We start from the raw sequence: 13,897 nt of genomic DNA, 5'->3' as shown, positions 1-13,897 counted from the left end.
ACCCTGAGAAGCAAACCTAACATCACGGTTAGAGTCAGAGCGCTGGGGTTAGATTCTTTACAGACTTACAACTCAAAAACAGAATCACTAAGAAAATATACCGAGTTAAAGATTAATGCTTATATTAAAAAAAAAAAATGGAGTAATGTCTTTAGTTATGTTGATCACAAATGAATCACAGTGTCGGAACGCACCACTGATTTACATTTTTTAATACAAATTAAGTAGGCGAAACTATGGCAAATCTTTGGTTACAGTGATTAAAAAATGTTTATTAGTTTATTAGGATTTTAAGGTGATATTTTACAATTTGGTTTCACTTATTACAGGACAGGTAGTTACAGGTTACACACGTTTCATTAAATCACGCTAATCAGATCATGATTCATCACGTCCAACAAGATCATGGCCAATTTAGTATCTCCAGTTCACCTCACTTTAACGTCTTTGTACTGTGGGAGGAAACAGGAGCTCCCGGTGGAAACCTACACAGTTTGTTTGTTTATTAGGATTTTAACCTCATGTTTTACACACTCTGGTTAAATTCATGACAGAACACGTAGTTACTGGTTACACAAGATTCATCAGTTCAAGTTTTTAATGTCACACAATTTCCCACAATAACATAAGACACTAAAACCCTGGGCACTATTTACTTATTTTAAATCAATTATTATAATTAATTACACATGGTTTATCAGATTAAGCTCATCAGATCATGATTCATCATGTCATACAAGGTCACGACCAATTGTGTATCTCCAGTTCACCTCACTTGCACGTCTTTGTACTGTGGGAGGAAACCGGAGCTCCCGGTGGAAACCCACTCAGACACACAGAAAGGACCCGGACCGCTCCATCCGAGACACATTTTAAAACAACTCTTTAATCAGAACACTTAAAAATAATCAAAGTCATCCAGCTTACAGAACATGAAATGATGTGAACAAAGAGAGGGCTGATTAAAGTCTGGCTCCATTTCAGCCAACAACAAGGTCTCTTTCATTCTATTGTGATTACAGCTCATTTTATATCAGAGGTCCATCAGCTGAGGACTCGTCGGCATGGGCTCTCATGAGCCAATCTATAAAAAAATGATCATTACGAGAAGCTTATGATCAATCTAGAAAATTACACCATCCAAAGACAATGCTGGATTTAAATTCTCATGATGCCATCATACTAGGCATGGGCGCAAGTACTAATGTTCCCAAGTGCTCACAAGTGTCATCAATCAAGTACATGTTTTTGTTTTTTTCTTGTTTTATCACCGCTTTACCTTGGTTATGGTTGCAGTACATGTAAACCACCCCCCCACCAATTGGTGGGTATGTAGACGCCCAGTCGGCCGACCACTACCCTACCCAAGCAGCCCTGCAATGGATTGGTGTCCTTTCTGGGGTGAGTTACTGCCCACTGCCACCATGACCATAAAATGATTAGCTTATTTATTTGTGTATGCTGGACAAGAGACTTGGTTTTGACCAGTACTTCACTGAGACTCACTCGTGCAAACACGTGCACTGTTTTTGGAGCCTCTCGAATATATTATGGACTTGTACAGATTTAGTGTTTTTGTTTATTAAAGCGCTGCACCACTCGTGTATCACAGCAAATGTAAAAGCAACAATGCCCCAAGTTCACGGTTCTCCCCCATGACCACATGCAGAAGTGGTCTTGATTGCTACAGATGTATGCGGTAAGGAGATATGACCACCAACCCACCAGTTTAATAAATGGGGGGAAAGGGAACCGTCCCACTCCACTGGTCACCTTGTTGCCATAGAGATAGTGAACAAATTGTGGACATGTAATCCAAAGGCAAGAGGGACGGCACCGGTCAGTCAGGGCTATGAAAGAAAACCTGACCAATCCCCCGGACACAGACCAGGACTGTCACCAAGGACTCTGAATAGCATTGTGGCAGCACAGTGTGCATCTGCCTGCCAACAGACACAGCGCTGATGGACCAGACACAGTGTTTACTCGTTATGCACGACTGTTTTGTCTCTTTTATTATTTCATTTTTATACAAATATTTTCAGCACGTTTCAACACCAGGATCTGAGCACACGGTGAGAGCAGAGACAGGAGAAGCAGTGTGTGTGTGTGTGTGTGTGTGTGTGCTGGTATGTTGGAAAGCACCCCACAGCGCAGGGTGAGTGGTGCCGTGTTCCTACTGCATGCAGCTCTACTAAATCAAAAGTTCACTCCCTGACCAGGATGAATCAGTTTGTAAAAGTTAATGAACCCCTTATTTTAATTAAAGAACCATATATATGTATGTAAATCAGCAGGATGCATAATGTCTAATTCTGAACTGGTAAAAATTCTAATTTCCTTAATTAACTGGTGTAATTTTATATGTATTTTGTAATAATGTCATTTTTATAGATTTATAGATATTATTAATGTTTTTCTTCCCTCTTTTCTTTTGGATGCTCCTATATTTAAAGGTCATCACACACACACCAGAGAGATAATGAAGATACATATCAGACAGTGTGTCTGTGTGTGTGTGTATGTGTGTATGTGTGTATGTGTGTGAGAAAGAGAGAGAGAGAGATGTGTACATGTGTGTATCAGAAATGTGTACTTTTACCCTGTCCATAAAGAGAAGTGCATGTGTGTATCGTGTGTGTGTGTGTGTGTGTGTGTGTGTGTGTGTGTGTAAAAGAAAGAGATGTGCATGGTGTGTGTATGAGAAATGTTTGTGTGTGTGTATATCAGAGATGCGTGTGTGAATGAAAGACTTGCACGTGTGTCTGTGTGTATGAGAAATGTGTACAAGTGCTTATCAGGTGTGTGTGTGTGTGTGTAAAAGAAAGAGATGTGCATGGTGTGTATGAGAAGTGTGTGTGTATGAGATATGTTTGTGTGTGTGTGTGTGTGTATCAGAGATGCGTGTGTGAATGAAAGACTTGCACGTGTGTCTGTGTGTATGAGAAATGTGTACAAGTGTTTATCAGGTGTGTGTGTGTGTATAAAAGAAAGAGATGTGCATGGTGTGTATGAGAAATGTGTGCGTGTATGAGATATGTTTGTGTGTGTGTGTGTGTGTGTATCAGAGATGCGTGTGTGAATGAAAGACTTGCACGTGTGTCTGTGTGTATGAGAGATGTGTACAAGTGTTTATCAGGTGTGTGTGTGTGTGTGTGCGCGTGTGCGTAATAGAAAGATGTGCATGGTGTGTGTGTGTATCAGAGATGCGTGTGTGAATGAAAGACTTGCACGTGTGTCTGTGTGTATGAGAAATGTGTGTGTGTGTGTGTATCAGAGATGTGTGTGTGAATGAAAGACTTGCACGTGTGTGTGTGTGTGTGTGTGTATGAGAAATGTGTGTGTGTGTGTATGAGAGATGTTTACAAGCGTTTATCAGAGGTGTGTGTGTGTAAAAGAAAGAGATGTGCATGGTGTGTGTATGAGAAACGTGCGTGTGTGTGTGTATGAGAGATGTTTGTGTGTGTGTATCAGAGATGCGTGTGTGAATGGAAGAGACTTGCACGTGTGTGTGTGTGTGTGTGTATGAGAGATGTGCAAGTGTGTGTATATCAGAGATGTGTGCGTGTCTGTGTGTATGAGAGATGTGTACAAGCGTTTATCAGAGGTGTGTGTGTGTGTGTGTAAAAGAAAGAGATGTGCATGGGGTGTGTATCAGAGTTGCACGTGTGAATGAAAGAGACTTGGACGTGTGTGTGTGTGTGTGTGTGTGTGTGTGAGAGAGATGTATGTGAAAGTTTGTTGGAGAGACAGCGATATTATTCAGAAACTAGTCGCTATAGAAACAAAGCAACAGACGCTCTTTAATCCCCCTTCTATTTTATAACCTGCTCTCTCCTCACTCCAGCATCACTACACACTCACGTTTACACCTCCTACTGTGATACTAAAGTGTCACACACACAGTCTCACACACACACACATGTAGTCACACTCCCACTTTACACAAACTCTGTTAGCATATTAACACACACAGAGCTTTATTACGTTCCTACTTTACACACAGTCACACACCCAGTTTTACTCACTGAGTGTGTCTACATTCACATACATACACTCACACACACACCACCTCACACACACTCTTCTTACCGTGTAGTTAGTGAGTCCACTCTGCACACGGAGCTCTGCCAGCACCCAAATGCCATTGGCCAGTTTGATGGACTGGTACAGCAGCTCCATGGCCTCCACCGTGCGCCTGGCCACCGTGAACACGTTGCTGCCCTGCAGTTTGTTACTCGCGCCGTCTATAAAAGCAAAGGATACAACGTTTACCACAGTCAGAGTATTCCAGCCAAGCCCCCTCCGACGTGTGCGCAGTCCCTCGACCCCCTCGACCACTTCCACACAGGCGCCCCCTCGCTGCCAAGCAGGGTACTTGTACAGCGTTTTAATACCCCACCCACTGCATTAGTCCGGACTTTTGATTAAATTGATGGCCAATTCGATGGCATTGCCAATTGTGCCTGCTAGATGGCGCCCAGCTGACCAGTAGTAGAGCCGAGATTCGAACCGGGGAGGATTATCCCGCTGCACCACCCGGACGCCCGTTCCGAATTAATCTGCCGGGGGTGATTAAAAGAAGGGAGGAGTCACATGGAGCTTATAGCGTGGCTCTCTGTACCCGACATGGTCTTGTGTGCAAACACTGGTAGGTTACAACATGATCCGGCTCTCTTTAATCAGACGGGGGGGTTGTGCAAATGGCAGTGGCTTAACAACCGAGAATTAGAAAAGACTAAATTGGGAGATAAAGGGAGACAAAACGAAATTCTCAGATTAAAACCAGACATTTCTCCGACACCCTGGGTTTGAAACACTGTGTGGGGCATGATGGGGCTGATGGGTGTCAGACAAGATCTAAAACTCATCCGTCCCCTCTACTATCTCAACATCTCACCTGCACTGAGGTGGCAGTCTTTAATCTGAAACTGAGCCTCGTTGGGAATGTCCTTCCAGGTTGCCAGAAACACCTGATTATCTGCACAGAGAGGAAAGAGAGACGTGAGCGAAGGCATACGAGCGAAGAACTGTTCCGCACACATACACACAGCAGATTCAGTACTAATTACATCTACTAATTAATAACATTTAAACCAACCCTCCCAAAGTTTTGGGAATACTCTTTCTTGGTTCTGCATGACTGCACTCCATAGAAGGTCAATGAACTTAACGGTTTGGTGTGGAGAAAGGTCAGTTGCCTGAACAGATCCCTGACCCTTACCGACCAAATCAAGTAATGACTGGAGGGCGCTCAGGTGGCGCAGCGGTAAAAAGTACGCTAGTGCACCAGAGTTGCCTTTCCGACTGGGCTGGGCGGCTGCATGAACAACGATCGGCTGTTGTTAGAGGGTACAAAAAGTCGGATCATGGGTCCTCATAACCGGTGCGACTGCGGCCCCTGCTGGCTGACTGATGGCGCCTGCACAGGGCTGAGGAATAATGCTGATGGGGGTGTGGCCCTCCGTACACAGTGCCCGTCAAGTGTATGAACTCGACTCGTGCAGGTGAAAAATGCAGTCTGTAGGGGGCGCATGTAAGTTGAGAGGCGTCCTCAGTCAGCGGTAAAGGGTCGAATCAGTACAGAGGACGCATGCAGGGTAACTGGACACGAGTAATGACTGGAAATTCTGGTTAAAAATGTGAAATTCGGCTACATTTGCACCCCTAGTCTGAACCATGTCAGGCTCTACAGTCTGGCCTGCACGTGTGTGGAAAATCTGGATTGTGTTTCGTCAAGGTAGATTAATTTTCTTGCCTGATTGTTTGTTTGCTGGCTTTGATTCTGAACATCAATGCTAACTCACATTTGCATGGACCGACTGACTCCCTGGATCAGAATCCAAAGCGGAACATCACAGCAAGCAGATTGACACATAAGAATTCAACACGAGCACACCAGACAACATATTCAATCGCCAATCGACGTCATCACATCTGAAGCACTTCTGCTGACGCACGTTTTATTGGAGGCGTCAAATAGGGAGCAGGCTTGCATTCAGAAAGCAGACAAGCCCCAGTCCAGCCCCCCCCTCCCTAATATCGCTTCTCTCGAGCACACTCACTCACCCATCTTGCCGTCCTCTGCGAAGAGCAAGCTGATGGGGTACTGGCAGCTGAAGTAGAACACGTCTATGTTATTCTTCACAGCAACCTGAAAGAGAAAATGATGGACTTTAGTTTTGTCATTTCCAATTCCCTATTCCAAATCCTGTGCCCCTTGCACCAACCCTACACTGATCAGGAAATAGCATTTTAGTGGAAGTTGCCTTGCATGGACAATGATGTGAAACCCTATACAACCTTCCCTTCCACAGGCCTGGCGCATTGAAAATATTGATATTGAAAATGAAATAAATGTAAAATACAAAAAAGTCAACTTATCATGAAAATGTAGACCATTAGCCGCCTCAAACATCAAAACTTGTCTCACACGCCCCTTTTCCCATGCTACAACGTCAACACGGGTTGCGTGCGTTGCCTATAGTGATGAGTCGTTCGTGAACGATCCGATTCTATTGAACGGCTCTTTAAAATGAACAAAAGGAACCGAGTCGCGCCTCTGAGAACCGTTATAATTAGGGCTGTCAAACGATAAAAATTTTTAATCGAGATTAATCTCAGAATTTCATATAGTTAATCGCGATTAATCGCATTTTTAAAAAATCTGTGTAAATGTTATAGAAAACAAGGATTTTTAAGTGAAATGTTACAATTAAAATGGTGAACACATTTTATGCTAAATGTACTTATGTTAAAAACTGCTGGGACAAGAGAAAACTGTAAGGGAGTTTTATTCACCCACATACTAGGCAGTCTCCTGCATATACATAGCAGCTCCCTGATGCACACAAATCAGATAAAATCTCCCGGAATCTAGAACGAGCACCGAAGAGAGCGCACACACACACGCAGGCGACACAAACTTTTCCCCGGTCGCGTATTAAATCCGGTATCTAATATACAATCTAGCGCACTGTGTAGGGAACCTAAATTCAAAAGTTTAATATACCATCTAGTGCACTAAGTAGGGAACATGAATTCATATCTAAAATAATATTTAGTGCACCATGTAGGGAACCTAAATCCGTTTTTTGTGGTTCCGGGGAGGAGGCGTGTCTGGTGTGTGTGTGTGTGTGTGTGTGTGTGTGTGTGTGTGTGTGTGTGTGTGTGTGTGTGTATATTCTGGGTACCTCCCGGAAATTAGTTTTACAACTTGGGATGTCTGGATGACTCGCGTTAACGGCACTATTTTTTAAAATCGCGTTAAATTGAGATAGCGTTAATGCGTTATTATCGCGTTAACTTCGACAGCCCTAGTTATAATATAGATATATTTATATTTCTGTGCAGTTCTTATCGGCTGTAATTCAACCATTCCGCTTCCAGCAGTAGAGGGAATTAATCAGTCATAATAAAAGCTGTTTATTGTCGAAATTCAAATCACTTTCAGTATCGCGGAGAGATGGAGAGAGAGAGAGAGAGAGAGAGCTCATTACCTCAATGTAAATATTGTAATTTTTATTGTTATTATTTTGCACTGTTTTATTAATATTTTACTCTATTTTTGCACATGTAACTGTTTTGTATATATTTGTTCTTTTTTTTATTTCTCTGTAACTGAGCTTTGGCAATACGAATGTCCTTATTTTTCATGCCAGTAAAGCTTCTTTTGAGTTTAAGTTTGAGAGCCGTAACCGAGCTACAGAGAAACCATGCAGACAATGAGCAGTGCTAGTGGTATAATGACAAATAATTGAGAAATAAGAGGATTGTTCTGAAGCTTAATGCAATGCAACCACAGTATGACTCTTCCCTGTAGTGTTTTTGTGTGTTAGCAGTCTGAGGGAGGCAGAGTGTAAGTTTTTTTTTATACATTTTAGACTGGGGTGACTTGAGGTTTTGAATACTTTTAAAGGGTGCCGTGACTAAAAAAACGTTTGAGTATCACTGCATTAGACCACTGTGCATTTTATTCATTTAGTCACGGACTAATCTTGCAAGGCCAGCCAAAATTCTCTATCTGGATTTATTGTCTGGTGTAAGTTCTCTTGGCTTGGAGGTGCTTCCATGCACTGATGCATTTTTTATGGGTAACAGCACAGCAATCAGCAAAAACTCACCAGTATTTACTTTTACCCCCGTCCATATATTTTCCAACGCTACAGCAAAGTCAGCAGTTAAATACATTGTTTATTTTTACTGAACTGTCTGCCTCACCTGCTAGACACCAGAGACCGAGTCGCACGTAATTCGCACACACAGCGACTTCAGACTCGACTCTGACTCGTTTCAAATGACTCGGACTCGACTCATGACTCGCATAAAATGACTTGTGGACAACAAAAGTCAGCAACATTAGTTACGTGTGACGATTATATATACAGTAATCCCTCGCTATATCGCGCTTCGACTTTCGCGGCTTCACTTTCGCGGATTTAATATGCAAGTATGTCTAAATATAAATCGCAGATTTTTCACTGGTTCGCGGATTTCTGCAGACAAGGAGTCTTTTTATTTCTGATACATGCTTCCTCAGTTGGTTTGCCCAGTTGACTTCATACATGGGACGCTATTGGCGGATGGCTGAGAAGCTACCCAATCAGAGCACACGGTTAAGTATCCTGGGTGCTGATTGGCTCAGCGAAGGAGAGAAGCATTAGATTCCGCTTTATGCTGTATAACTGTGCGGGAAATGTTTATAAGAGTGTGGGAGGGTTTATAAGGGCTTAAAATATATAAAAATAACCATATAAACACATGGTTTTCACTTCGCGGATTTTCACCTTTCGCGGGGAGTTCTGGAACGCAACCCCCGAGATCGAGGAGGGATTACTGTATATCATTCTGATCGTGTCATTTCTGCTCTCTAATAACGCTCCGTTCAGTTCAAACCGCAACGCACGCAATGTGTAAATGTTCCAGCCAGCTTCCGGCGTAGTGATGAAGCGTCGCTCTCTACTTAAAATGGTGGAATACCCTACGTAGTGCACTTCACAGTAACAGATAATGTGAATGGAACGCTCCTACAGAATTGGCGCTAATCAGAGCTTCTGATTGTAATTGTTAGTAAGAAATGCTGTTATTTGCATGTATTCAGTTTGCAGCGTCACACAGATGACGTGGTAATGAAACGCTCGATCGGTTTTCTAACGAGTTCGTGTTTTACTTCACAACCGGGAAAAGTTTGGAGGTTTTTAATTATAAGCACATTTACAAAATAACGGATTCTATTCCTAATGGGACACACGCTTATAAATTTAATAGCATCTGAAAGAACATAAGCTAAGGTAAGCAGCGGTTATGGATTTTTTGCTGTGTTTGGGATTTTGGCCGCTGTGCCGTAATTTGCAATGAAAACAAAACGTCAGTTTAAGCTTTTAACTGGTACCTAGGAAAGTAAAGGCACGAAGTAAAACGGCTAAATACACTCGCTAATCTGTTGTTGTTTTTATCTGAGCTTACAGATTATTTGTTTATTTCTACGCTACATTTCCAATATATGTTTTGTGTTTATTATATTGACTCGTGACTCGACTCGGACTCTAGCCTAAAGACTCGTGACTCGACTCAGACTCTAGCCTAAAGACTCGTGACTCGACTCGGACTCTAGCCTAAAGACTCGTGACTCGACTCGGACTCGTATTTTGTGACCTGTGAACATCTCTGCTAGACACATCTCCAAATATAATCGACCTGTTTGGATCATTTCTACTCACGCAGACATGGTTCACAAGCGATTTTCTGGCTGTGTCCCAAATACACAGATCAGATCTACCGTTTAGTACAGTAAACAGCTGCACTGAAGGATGTCGTAACACTGAGCTCCGCTTTTATCAGTTTAAACAATTCTAGTGAAGTTTTTCCACAGCTTCACAACAAAAGTCACAGTCAGAAGAACAGCTGCAGAAATTAATGAGATCCCATCCTAGTAAAAACCTGCTTCTTTTAAGTGTAAGAGCACAGATCTCTCGCTGCATCTGCCAAACTGACATTTCTTCATGTGACAGACAGTAAGGTGAGGTTTATCACTCCTGAGCTCAAGTCGTGTTCTTTACAGCGCTCCAGCTGACGTCCAACATCACAGTTGTCAATTTTAGGCTTGTATGTGCTGCTGTTGGATCACGAAAAGCCAAATCACGAAGCTCCCGATGAGCAGTTCTTGTGCCGACCAGGAATATATTATATTAGGATTATTTTATTTATTAGGATTTTAACGTCATGTTTTACACACTTTGGTTACATTCATGACAGGAACGGTAGTTACTCATTACACAAGACTCATCAGTTCAAGTTCAATATCGAACACAGTCATGGACAATTTTGTATCTCCAGTTCACCTCACTTGCACGTCTTTGGACTGTGGGAGGAAACTGGAGCACCCGGAGGAAATCCACACAGACACTGGGAGAACATGCAAACTACACACAGAAAGGATCAGACCATTCCACCTGGGAATGAAACCCAGGACCTATTTGCTGTGAGGCAACAGTGCTACCCACCATGCATTATAATTAGGGCTGTCAAACGATTAAAATTTTTAATCGCGATTAATCTCAGAATTTCATATAGTTAATCGCGATTAATCGCATTAAAAAAAAATCTGTGTAAATGTTATAGAAAACAAGGATTTTTATGTGAAATGTTACAATTAAAATGGTGAACACATTTTATGCTAAATGTACTAATGTTAAAAACTGCTGGGACAAGAGAAAACTGTAAGGGAGTTTATTCACTCACATACTAGGCAGTAAATGTCAGATTGTAGTTTAGAATTTCTCCATCAGCAAACATTGTAGATCAGCGGTGCTTTAGGTGGGATAAGGCGTAGTTATTGTAACAGACTTTTCTGTGGTTGTATTGTGACAATGGTTTGATGGCCGTTTCTACACGAAGTGAGTGTGTTTTGACCCTTTGGGGCTTCCATAGTTCATGGACTAACGTGCTTGACTCAGCTTTCCGGTATTTGGTACCTTAACAGAATAAGTTAATAAAAGTGTTCTGCTCCCGACAACTTGTGAATATAGCGTGTATTTATTTCTTTATAAGTGCATCACTACAACGATCGGTTACATTATGTTAACAAACCGCAAATGAAAAACGGTGGCAAGTCCGACATTAAAACGTTTGTTTTAACATAATGTTAACATAATGTAACCGAGCGTTGTAGTTCTACCAGTCAAGTCTCAACATTAACTAGAATTTGCGTTAACGGCACTATTATTTTTAATCGCGTTAAATTGAAATCGCGTTAATGCGTTATTATCGCGTTAACTTCGACAGCCCTAATTATAATGCATTATTTTGCACATGGGTGTCAACACCAGCTAGATTGTTTCTGCTTCTAACAAGGTTATAGTACAAGGGTTTTGCCCTGTGGTGGACATTTGCCACTGCTGCTCCCACCAAATAGTCCTGTTCATTGAATTTTTAGTCAAATTTTTAATCTACTGCCAACATTATTTTGTTTGTCTATAAAAAAAGAGTGAATATTTTGCATTTATTTAAAGCAGACGATGATAAACTTGCCCAGACCACTAATTAAAGGGTGTCCACATACTTTTGTTCACTGTGTCTGATAGGGTAGCTGTTAATTTGCATCAGAGGTGGTAAATAATGATGTGAAAAAATGTCCATTATTGATATAAGAACATGCTTTCAGGTTCAAAGCGAACATCCTACAGTATTTCGCTGAATCAGAATCGCTTTTCTAGACTCTCTCCGCCGCTATGATATTCTGAATACCTTCCAAGAGTGTTTACGCTCCACGTGTACTGGGCCGTGCAGATCATGGAGCGTTTGTAAAGGTCACAGGTAGAACGCGGTATCGATTTGAGTGCACTCTGCATAAGCAAGGACTATAAAATGAGCAAGCATGGGCGAATAGGCTCCATGAATAATTCATATGGGCAGCAAGCCAGAACCCCAGACTGCACCAACCCCAAACACCGAAGGTTATTAAGCTTTCTCTGCAGTTATTCTCTTTAAATGTTTCTTCCTCGCTGCCGCCTGTCTCACGCTCACGGCATCCAGCATAAATATAAACATTGTCCAGCTTTCCCGGAATCACTGGGTACGACCCTGTAACACACCTCGGACAGGACGCCAGTCCGTTGCAAAGCCTCGGCCATACTCACCCCCCTAGGAAATGCATTCAAACCCTTCTGTTTTTGTTATATTTTTTATATAATACATTATATTTACAACATTTGGATAAACAAGGACATGTTCCAATCACAGAATTGCAAAGATTTTTGAAATTCCAAGACTGCTCTGACATGCTGACCACATCCCCTTCAAATACAAGTCCTCTTATATAAGAATATAGTCCATACACACCAGCACTCCCTCCTAAATGAATCAAACTACCGCCTAGAAGAACCGTCCATGCTGGTCGAAGAGGGTCGCAGACTAGCACAAGTGTCTCCAACGCATATACCTATAAATAAAGCCCTATTTTTCCACGCACAAAGGAACACACTATACTCAAGTATTCCTCTGTCGCTTGTGCCTAGACGGCGTCTAGATCAGTGGTGGTAATTTTAACTTTTTCCTTCAATACCCTGTGTTTCAATTGATTCCACTAGATGGTGCACACCAAACACTACCGACCTCTGATCTAACCACTTGGCTGGTTTAAAACGCCACACATAAACCATTAACTTATGTCGAAAGTGCTGCTTTAAACGCTGAATTGGTTTTGTTGTTTAGACGGCGATACACCAAGTAGAAAAAAATATAAAAATAATAAAAAATACATACAAAAAAAAAAATCACATTCACGCATGTGTAAACGTGCAGATAATGGGATGAGTCTGGCGTTTTTATTTATATTTAAAAAAATCATCCTTTAATCACGAAAATAAAGGTTTGAATGTCATCAAACTTCGATACAAAAGCAAAAAAGGGTGACCAACAACACTGTTCCCACTGAAACTGGATAAGTAAGTGGGCAATCTTTACTTCTTGGATTTCACATGAGTTTTACATGTAATTTATATTAGTTCCAAACCCCCGGCCCCGCACCCACCCGGCCCGTCTGTCAATTTTTAAAATCCAGTGTGGTCCTTGAGCCGATAAGTTTGCCCACCCCTGGTCTAGATGGTAGGAGTCAGGAAGAGGTGAATTCTCATCCGTTTTTCCTCTCTCTTTAGGTACGACTGCCAAGACTCGAACGTAATAAACTGCTGCGCCTCTAATCCTGTTTGTTTGCACCTAAGCCCTCAATGATTCTAGCCTCTATTAGCTAGAAAGCTGTGCACCTGTGGGCAGAAGCTCAATGAGGCGGCTGGCAGCAAAATCCCAGATACTCGGAGAGCTGCGAACGCTCGGCTCTATTTAAACCCACCCTTCAGTGAAGTAACCGATAATGAGCCACACACACCGAGTGCTGACTGAGTGCTGACTGAGTGCTGAACCGTCACGGTAGAGGTTCAGGGACTAATGCATTAAAAGAAAGGAGGGACATGCTGTTCTTCTTGTACGGCAGCTCAGGTATTTCTTTAAGACTCTAAAAAGTACTTTATTGATGTCACTAAATCAGTCATCATTTAAAATCCCTTCCATGTGACTTGAGCGCTCGTGCATCATAAATGACGTCAACAAGTGACCGCTTGAAAGGCGGTGATCAGGGGATTGTGATATTTGAACAGAGCTTCACAACAGCTGATCAGATCTGAGCCTCGGCATAACAGAAGAGGGGTTGGCCAAAGCAACGAGACGGACTGGCGTCTCGTGATTCTGGGGAAACCGGACCCACAATGACCCTGACCGGGCTACAGTGGTCGTAAAACATGAAAACAATGAATTTAAAGTTGTTTTCCTGCACGTCTAAGCAAAATCTGCTGTGGTTTTTAAGAGGTTACATTTCAAAAAGGTACAAGAGCTTAGGTCTGGC

General features: G+C 42.1%; 1 protein-coding gene across 3 annotated transcripts in view; it reads right to left on the bottom strand.

Moving 5' to 3' along the window:
- Positions 1 to 13,897, bottom strand: part of ap1b1 (adaptor related protein complex 1 subunit beta 1) — a 53,908-nt gene that overhangs the window by 4,064 nt on the left and 35,947 nt on the right. For all 3 annotated transcript variants that reach the window (XM_063017477.1, XM_063017475.1, XM_063017476.1), the window contains 3 exons: positions 6,070 to 6,154; positions 4,901 to 4,981; positions 4,093 to 4,247 (listed from right to left, as the gene is read on the bottom strand). In XM_063017477.1, the coding sequence (XP_062873547.1) occupies positions 4,093 to 4,247; positions 4,901 to 4,981; positions 6,070 to 6,154 (321 nt within the window). The remainder of the gene's footprint in view (positions 1 to 4,092; positions 4,248 to 4,900; positions 4,982 to 6,069; positions 6,155 to 13,897) is intronic.

This window comes from Trichomycterus rosablanca, chromosome 21, assembly GCF_030014385.1.
Source record: "Trichomycterus rosablanca isolate fTriRos1 chromosome 21, fTriRos1.hap1, whole genome shotgun sequence".
Classification (NCBI taxonomy): Eukaryota; Metazoa; Chordata; class Actinopteri; order Siluriformes; family Trichomycteridae; genus Trichomycterus; species Trichomycterus rosablanca.
This window is presented reverse-complemented; position numbering and strand designations above follow the sequence as displayed.